General features: G+C 33.7%; 1 protein-coding gene across 1 annotated transcript; it reads left to right on the plus strand.

The window, feature by feature from the left end:
- The first annotated feature begins 375 nt into the window (after positions 1-375).
- On the plus strand, positions 376-1410 carry LOC131629805 (uncharacterized). The gene has a single exon (XM_058900603.1). It carries the CDS (start codon positions 376-378, stop codon positions 1408-1410), a length of 1035 nt encoding a protein of 344 aa, XP_058756586.1.
- The last annotated feature ends 8167 nt before the right edge of the window (positions 1411-9577 follow it).

The following is a 9577-nucleotide window of genomic DNA, read 5'->3' on the forward strand; positions in this document are numbered from 1 at the left end:
AATAAGGGAGGTGCTGGACTTAGGGGAGAAAGTTCTTGATTTTACTCATCCAATTCAGGGCGGTGTTCAACAAAGGAAGACAATTCAACAGGAAACAGAGCTTCATCTCATCAAACAGAAAAATAATAACTTCCTTTCTTACGGTGTTCCTTTAACTTGTGAGTCCATCACAAGCACTGACATTAGAAACTGTAATAGAAGAGGAAATAACAGCGTGAGCAACAATGCTTCAGAGGGGCTTTGGAACTCTATGTCTAAATTAGGAATCATCAATATTTCAAACAATTTTGATCCGATCAAAAGATTGAAGGAAATGGAGTTAAGGGATCATAAAGGTGTGAAGGTGGAAAAGGGGACCCAAAATGATGTGCCTCCATGATTATTCTTTCATATAATATCCATGGTGGCGGGAATCGGGCTAAGCGCAAGAGAGTCAGATTCCTAATTCAAAAGGGAGATGTTGATCTTTGCTTCATGCAAGAAACAAAACTTAGTGGAATTGGTGTGGAAGCGGTTAGAGAGTTGTGGGGAGGTATTGATGTTGAATGGTCTTACTCGGATGCTACCGGAGCCTCCAGTGGAATTCTAACTATGTGGAAGAAAGACTTCTTTTCTCTCATCTATAGTTTTAGGGGAGAAGGCTTCCTTGGTCTTTGTGTAGAGAAAGATGGAAAAATGATCTATTATGTCAATGTTTATGCTTCATGTGACAAAGTCATTAGGAGAAGAACATGGAAGAATCTTTGTGAGTTCAAGCATAATAAAATCGTTGGATCTTGGTGCATTGGGGGTGACTTCAACTCTATATCTACTATTGATGAAAGAATTGGTGTTACTTGTAGTGACTATAGTAGGGACTCAAGATCTTTCAATGAATTCATAGAGGAAATGGAGTTGGTGGATCTTCCCACTATAGGTGGCAAGTTTACTTGGTTCAAAAGCAACGAGAAGGTGATGAGTAGAATCGATAGATTTTTATTATCGGAGTGCTACATAGAAGATAATAAGGTGGATGGTCAATATATAGGAGAGAGGGATGTGTCGGACCATGCACCCATTTGGTTGAAAAACAATAGAAAGGATTGGGGACCTAAGCCTTTTAAGTTTAACAACTTATGGCTAAAGCATGAGGAGTTTGATAATTTTGTTAAAGAGGAGTGGAATCAAATAGTAGTGAAAGGGAGAGGGGACTATTTCTTGGTGGAAAAACTTAAAATCCTTAAAAGTCGGATCTCTTGGTGGAATAAAACGATTTATGGGTGGATTGACCTCAAGATTGACAAAGACGTGAAAGAGATGAATTCTTTAGATAACTTGTTTGTTCATTTTGCATGTAATGTTCCGGAAGAGTTAGTTGATAAGAGATTGAAAGTGGTGGAGGACTTTTGGAATAACCTTAACAAAAAATAAGGGTTCCTTAGATTAAAGTCGAGACAACTTTGGCTCACCGAGGGGGATGATAACACTCGCTTTTTTTATAATTCATTAAAAGATAGGAGAAGTAGGAATTCTTTATGCACCATGGAGACTAGGGGGGGTAGAATGGAAGAGGTCAAGGATATTAAAGGCTTAGGTCCCCAATACTTTTCTTTCTTTAAAGAAGAGGTTTGCACTAGACCAGAACCGCATGGGATCGACTTGAAAGGGTTATCTTTAGGGGATTATTTGGATCTTGAGAAACCTTTTTCCGAGGATGAGATCAAGGATGCTATTTGGTCGTGTGATGGGAATAAAAGCCCGGGACCAGATGGATTTTCTTTGGAGTTCTTTAAAAGATTTTGGTATCTTCTTAAAGAAGATTTGATGAAGCTAAGCAATGATTTCTTCTTAAAAGGTACGCTTGTTAAAGCCATTTCTTCGTCTTTTCTTGTGCTAATTCCTAAAAAGAAGAACCCTCAAGAATTGTCCGAATATCGCCCTATTTGTTTAGTGGGGAGTATCTACAAGATTCTTGCGAAGATTTTGGCGGCTAGAATGTGAGGTGTTTTGGATACTTTGATCTCTACCAATCAAACCGCCTTTGTTCCGGGTAGAAGTATGATGGATGGAGTCCTAATGGTTAATGAGATTCTTGATTGGGCCAAAAGAAAAAAGAGGGGGTGTCTTTTACTTAAAGTGGATTTTAAAAAGGCTTATGACTCTATTTCTTGGAACTATCTTAGATGGATAATGAGAAGAATGGGGTTTGGGAAGAGATGGATGAATTGGATGGAATCTTGCATCTTCAATAGTCACATGTCTGTCTTGGTGAATGGTAGTGCTACCAAAGAGTTTAAAGTTCATCGTGGTCTTCGTCAAGGTGATCCGATTTCGCCATTTCTCTTTGTTATAGTTATGGAAGGCCTTAGTGCTCTCATGAGGAAATCGATAGAGGTGGGGGATTTTCAACCTTTCAAAATTGGTGAAGATGATTTTGTGGATATCTTACAATTTGCGGATGATACCGTAATTTTAGGAGAACCTACAAGTGACAACCTTTGGAGCATGAAACTGATTTTAAGAGGTTTTAAGCTTGTTTCCAGATTGAAAATTAATTTCCACAAAAGCAATTTCTTTGGAACTAACATTAGAGATTGGTTATTTTCTTCGGCCACTTCTTTCTTAGCTTGCAAAAAAGGAACTTTTCCTTTTAAATTTCTTGGCATTTGGGTTGGAGAAAGAGCTAACAAGACGAAGGTGTGGAAGGACGTAGTTAATAATATAAAGGCAAGATTGTCGAGGTGGAAGGTGAGAAACATTTCAATAGGTGGAAGGGTGACTCTTATTGGGTCGGTGCTTAACGCAATTCCAATTTTTACCCTTTCTTTCTATAAAGCACCGAGAAAGATCATCAAAGAGATTAGAGGTCTTCTTAGTAATTTTTTGTGGAATGGGAATGCAAATAAAAGAGGTATTCATTGGGTGAAGTGGGAGAATGTTTGCAAACCTAAGGAGAAAGGTGGTCTAGGCATTAGAGATGTTGGCGATATGAATAGAGCTCTTCTTCTCAAATGGAAGTGGAGAATTTTGAAGGAGGATAATGCCATTTGGAGTAGATTTCTACTCTTGAGATACGACAATCCGAAATTCAAAGTGCTAGCCTCTTGTGGGGATGTTTTAAACCAGGATGATTCTAGTTGGTGGAGAGATATCATTCTTAATGATTTTAACGAGGCAGATAGCGTTGAAGGATTTTCCGATTGGATCAATTGTGAGTGCAAGAACGGAAACAACATTCTTTTTTGGCATAGTTGTTGGTTGGGCGATCAAACTCTTCGTGAATCTCTTCCACATTTGTTCGATCTTTCAACCAATAAACTTTGCAAGGTTAGTGATATCATATCTTGGAATAACGGTGCTTTTTCTTGGAATTTTAACGACCTCTTCGGTCTCAATGGAATGTCTACCTTGAATTTGTCTCCTCTCTTTCCCACCCAAAATGGCACCGTCTCAGATTTGCTTGTTCAATTGAGGGACTTAAAAGATTCTTTGGAAAGCATCACTCCGATCTTTTCGGACAACGATGATTTTCATTGGAAACTAAATTCTTCCGGTGTTTTCTCGGTTGCAAGTGTGAATAGCTTGGTTTCTGATACCAAAGATAATGCTTGGCCAATCTACATTATCAAGTTGTTGGAAACAATGTGGAAGTCTAAGGTCCCGAAAAAGGTCCATATCTTTTCTTGGAGATTCTTTATTGACCGCCTTCCTTTAAAAGATCTTTTGCTTCATAGGGGGTTTCTAATTTCACCTCTCCCGATTGTGTTCTTTGCTCCAACCATCCAGAAACTTTGTTTCACCTCTTCTTTCATTGTACCGTAGCGAAGGCGGTGTGGGAGAAAGTCTATAATTGGTTGGGAGATGAAGTGGAGTTTAACTTGGAAGAGTTCAAGAGCTTCGGTTGCATTCAAGAAAAGGTGAAGAAACATAACATTAGAGTTAAATTGAACTCCATTTGGTTAGCTATAATTTGGTGTATTTGGTTGATGAGAAATGCTATTATCTTCGAAAACGCTTCTTATAGCTTTGAAACGGTAATCTCCAACATTTTGTTTTACTCTTGGAGATGGTTAGGTGGTAATGAGTCTATTTCTAGGATCTCCTTTTATGATTGGCATAAATTGCCTTTAAATTGTTTTAACTCTTTATAGAGTTTCTTTGTAAGGGTTGCACCACTAGTGCGATATCTTATAAAATTGCTTATTAAAAAAAAAATCCTCTATTCAGAAGACAATAAATGATCATTTGAACATGTGTCAATAAAACTGACTAAAATAATTACTTACACTAAGTCAAAATAAATTATCACCTATCTCCAAGGGAATGATCTTCTAAGATTAAGTAAACGAGATTAACCATCTCAAGGAAAAAATCATAGACACACCTCATCATTGATAGTCAATGCTACTAATCATTGCTTCATTTAAAAAGACCTATTTTGTTAAGTCGCCAAGAGAAAATATTGAGTTGAGATCCTCTTCATTTCTCAAAAAAAGAAAATAGAGTTACGTTACTAAAGTTTTGATGAATAATGCATATATGTTGTTGAAAAGTGTGATATGTATTTGTATAATTTGACTTTTATATCATGAAAGCTTTAATAATAGAGCTCTCCTTTTCTTTTGAGAAATGGAGAGGATCTTAATCCGAAAAAGTTCTCAACAGTATCATCATCCAACTAATTAGTACTGTCATTCCGCTGTCCAACCAGTGTCTCCCTTCTTACTACTGAGTCGTTCTCTCTTCCACCATAACTCAAATCATAATATATTTCATTTGTTTTGGTTAAAAATGAAATGTATGGATATTACGTTTGGATATTATTATGTTTTGCTGAAAAAGAAAAGAAGTAATGTGTTGAAACTTTGTTGTTAAAATTAGAGCGAATTATATGATATTATCTGATAATGACTTTCAAAGAAGCTAACAAAATCTTTTTAAAAAATAATTTTAGAAAAACTGGCGGATTACCCACTTTGTAGATACCCTTACGGATACACGAATACATATATCATATTTATCCAATAAAACATATATAAATATCATACTATCCATTTATATCTCTATTCATACCAAACATTAATAATTCACAAATACACAGCAACAAAACAACAAATAAAAACAACATATTGTTTCAACAAAATACAGTCCTTGCACCACAGTCATAAAATAAACTAACAAGACACAGAACATATTTACGGTGTCTTCAGATCAAAGTATATAGTGCATTTTTTTATGGTTAGCCCTACAACAGTTGCATGGTGCAACAATTGTTCAGACCATAGCTTTTCTCTCTCTTTTTTTAATATATATATTATTAAGTTGAGTTACTCTTGCACCCAACTTTATATACGAAAATAATGCCAAAGTGATTTAGAAAGTATGGTATATTTTACCATGTAACAACGCAAACTAAATTTAATTTGAAGCTCTTTAATAAGTCTCATATGAAAGAAAAGAGAGCAAACATGAGCAAGGGCAACTCGCCGACAAAACCAAAATAGAAGGGATTCTACATTGTTAGAAGTCGCCGGCAAGCCATCCTTGGCTCAAATCTAATCTCTTTGTCTCTTCATGCAAGACATTGGAGCAAATCAACAACATCAATGAATTATGAAACATAACCTATAATCTTCTAAACTAAAATCTGCATCATACCCTTCATTTTGTCATATATTTATAATCACAAAATTATAATCAAAAGGAATTATTCCATATTAAATATTGACCCCTTTTGCCAATGTGTCAGTCTTTGACTCTTATCCAAAACCGTTATTGCTGCATAAATAGAATCAAATAATTTTATTTTGTTAGAGAAATATAGTTGACAATTTGCTCATCTTTTGCCAAAAGTGTTTGTTTATTGGTTAATATTGACTCTTGTTGTGGGAATAGCATATAACATAGGGAACCAAAGCAGCAAGAGGAGTGGTTACCCATGTGTTTCAGTTTATGGGGTGGTATTGTCAATGTCAACAATATTTTCTCACAAAAATATAGCTTATCGGAAGATCGTATCCGATAAGATTTTGACTTAATTAACTAATGGATTCCATAAGAATATTAGCTAAAAGACATACTTGTTCTTCATCTTTAAGTCAATCAATATCTGTACCATCGGTACGTGTACTGTTTTCCCAATATATACATCTAATATAGTCCAATTAGAAAAAATTGAAAGAGATGGCATGTTGTATATAAAGTCTATATTATAGACAGCTAATACGTGTGTATATATATATATATATATATATATATATATATATATATATATATATATATATATATATATATATATATATATATATGTTAGAAATATGGTATGCTAATCCAGGATATCTTCAAGAATCGTGTTTGTTCACTTTTCGAACAAAGTATTTCGACCCTATTCTTGTCTGGGTTCACGAAATCTTTGCGGGGATAATTCTCGAAGAACAATCTGTTTCTGACGATAGAGAACAGATCAGAATGTAGAGAGGAAGTATGTTTTTTTCGTATCCGAAACCGAGGCCAAGTGACTCCTTATATAGGAGATCAACAATAGAAACCGAAATGACACACCTGTTCGGTAGAAACAGTTATGTCGGTTGGGAAACGACACACCTTTTCGGTAAAACGGTTATGTCTGTTGGGAAAGAGTGCAACTATTCAAACGAATTTTTCGAACGGGGCGCTGACCTGTCAGCAGGACCCCAGCCAGGGGCGCTGCCTCTTTGACCCCGGCAGGGCGCTGCCCCGCACCCCACCAGGGGCTCCGCCTCTTGGACCCCGACGGGGCGCTGCCCCGCACCCCGCCAGGGGCTCCGCCCCTTGGAACCCCGTTTCTATTATTCGTATTCAATTGCACGTTTGGCTCTACGAGCGTGCACTCCGCACTACCCTAACTCGTTTCAAGCTTAACACATAATTGCATCAGCCTACAGTAAATCACAGTACTACCAAAATACATTGATGATACTAAAATCACCAACAATATAATATATATATATATATATATATATATATATATATATATATATATATATATATATATATATATATATACACTACTAGAAAATTCGCTTTTAGTGACCGAAAAAGCTTAAAATCGGTCACTAAAATATTTAGCGACCGATTTAGCGACCAATACTTTTCGGTGGAAAAAGTGCTAGTCGCTAAGCTTTTGCGACGAATTTAGTGACCGGACTTTAGAGACCGAATTCGTGACCGATTTTAGTGTTCTTTTTTATAAAATAAAATTAAAAATTGTGATACCTAGGAATCGAACTTTTGACCTCCATGTATTTAAATCTCAACTCGCCACTACACCGCTTAACAACAATTTTTATATTTTACATTTAAAAATATATACATATAGATTTTTTTTAGATATATTATATGTTAAAACAATAAAAAATATGAAAATTTTAGTAAAATTTAAAATTTGAAAGAGAATTGTATAATTTTTTTTAAAATAGAAAGAAAATAGTAACATAATAAAGAAGATTAAAAATAGAAAAAGAAAACAAAAAATATTAGTGACAAAAATTTCGGTCTCTAAATAATATATATATATATATATATATATATATATATATATATATATATATATATATATTAAATTGTATATAAAAATATTTTTTTGACCGATTTAGTGACCACTTAAATTTGGCTCATGAATATCAAATTTTGGTGGCTAATTCGGTCACTATAAGGACCAGAATTTTGGTCACAAAGTGTTGGTCTCTAAATCGGTGGCTATTTTTTTAAGTGACCAATTTTGTGACCTCTTAATATTTGCTCATGAATATCAAATTTTGGTGGCTAATTCATAGTGACCAAAATTTTTGGGTCACTAATTCGACCACTAAAAGCGGATTTTTTAGTAGTGATATATATATATATATATATATATATATATATATATATATATATATATATATATATATATATATATATATATATATATATATATATATATATATAATTTATCATTTCTAGTAAATTTTGCAATTTTTATTTTTAATATTATTAGGGTGTAGTCGGACAAGGCTCTGGCTAATATGCATAAGGATTTTCCTTATGCACCATGTATAAGCCAACATAAGTCATTGGTTCATGTTTTTAATCCAGTATTGAGTATTGAGTATTGAACATTGAGTGGTGAGTATTGAGTATAGAGTAATAACAATTGATATCTAGAATTTAATCAAATGATCCAAGGGTCCATAATAATCTATGCATGGTGCATAGATTTTTATCTATGCACGGTAACTGCACCCGTCGGACAATCCTATTATCATATATATGTTTTTCTATCGTGCTTTCGAGTTTTGATTTTTTTTTAAATTATTAGTTTCATAAAATTTATTATATGTATTTGTATGCAATAATATTTGTTTAAAATATATGGTAATTGTGAATATATATTAATAATAATTATCTTTCTTCTTCATTTATTCATATTATGTTAACTTCACCACTATGATCCTCAACCCTAATTTTCCAATCAATTTTGGTTCCTTCATAGAATTCTAACACCGTCTTTGAGAATTTATATTTGATTTTCATGGTTTTCACGTTTAAATATTCAATTCTTGATTCATTGACCAAACATTTTTAAGCATACACTACTATAAAGAATAATTTTTATCACGGAGCTTTCACATCGATCCACTAATAATTAAGGTATATATTTCTGCTACGCCATTATTTATTTAATTTTTAAATATTAACAATTTATACCTTCGGTTATTACCGAAACCGAGAGAATATATATACGAGGGACTTCGCTTCGAATTCCAATTACATAGTTTTATGTTTTATTTTTATTTTTAATTAGTTTACGGTCACATGTTGCATTTTCTTTTTTCCATTTTTATTTATTTTTATTTTTATTACTCTTGGTTATAATGGTCAATCGAGGGGTTGAATCTTTTGCATCAATATTTTCAAATACCTTTTTTATGTATTATTTATATCTTTTACATTGGTTGTTACTAAAAACCGCCGAAGTGATAGTTAATTCAAATGAATGAGCATGAGCAGGGATAGAATGGTTACCTCTTCGTGGCCATTACAGTTGATGTTGATTAGGAAATGATTAAGAGCGTTGAACGAACAACAACCCGTCTACTTAGTTCACACAAACAGTGTCTTCAATCTCATTGCTAGATGTTATATCATAGACTATGAGAGAGACTAGTGCGGATAGAGTTTCACAAACCAAATTTAGTCAAGCTTCTAATAATTTATAACCACTTGTGTGAGTCGCAAGCTGAACAACACTACTAAGCACATTGTACCTTATGGTGTATATTTCATTTAAGTGAATTGTGTCTTACAATGTTTCGTGTTTTACTTAACTATGTCATACTTTATAGTGTTCCTTATTTTAATTAAGTATATTCTACCTTATGATGTTTCCTATTTCACTTAAGTACATTATACTTTACGATGTATCGTGTTTCTCTAATTAACATTGCTGCATTGCAAGACTACATAACCGTGTACGCTTCACTTATTTATTTTCTCGAATCAAATTTTACTTATGTGTGGGATCCTGTAGGTTTTCATCATATAGACATTTATAATAAATCACACATTAAACACAATAAAT

The sequence above is a fragment of the Vicia villosa genome, unplaced genomic scaffold, assembly GCF_029867415.1.
Source record: "Vicia villosa cultivar HV-30 ecotype Madison, WI unplaced genomic scaffold, Vvil1.0 ctg.000606F_1_1, whole genome shotgun sequence".
Lineage (NCBI taxonomy): Eukaryota > Viridiplantae > Streptophyta > Magnoliopsida > Fabales > Fabaceae > Vicia > Vicia villosa.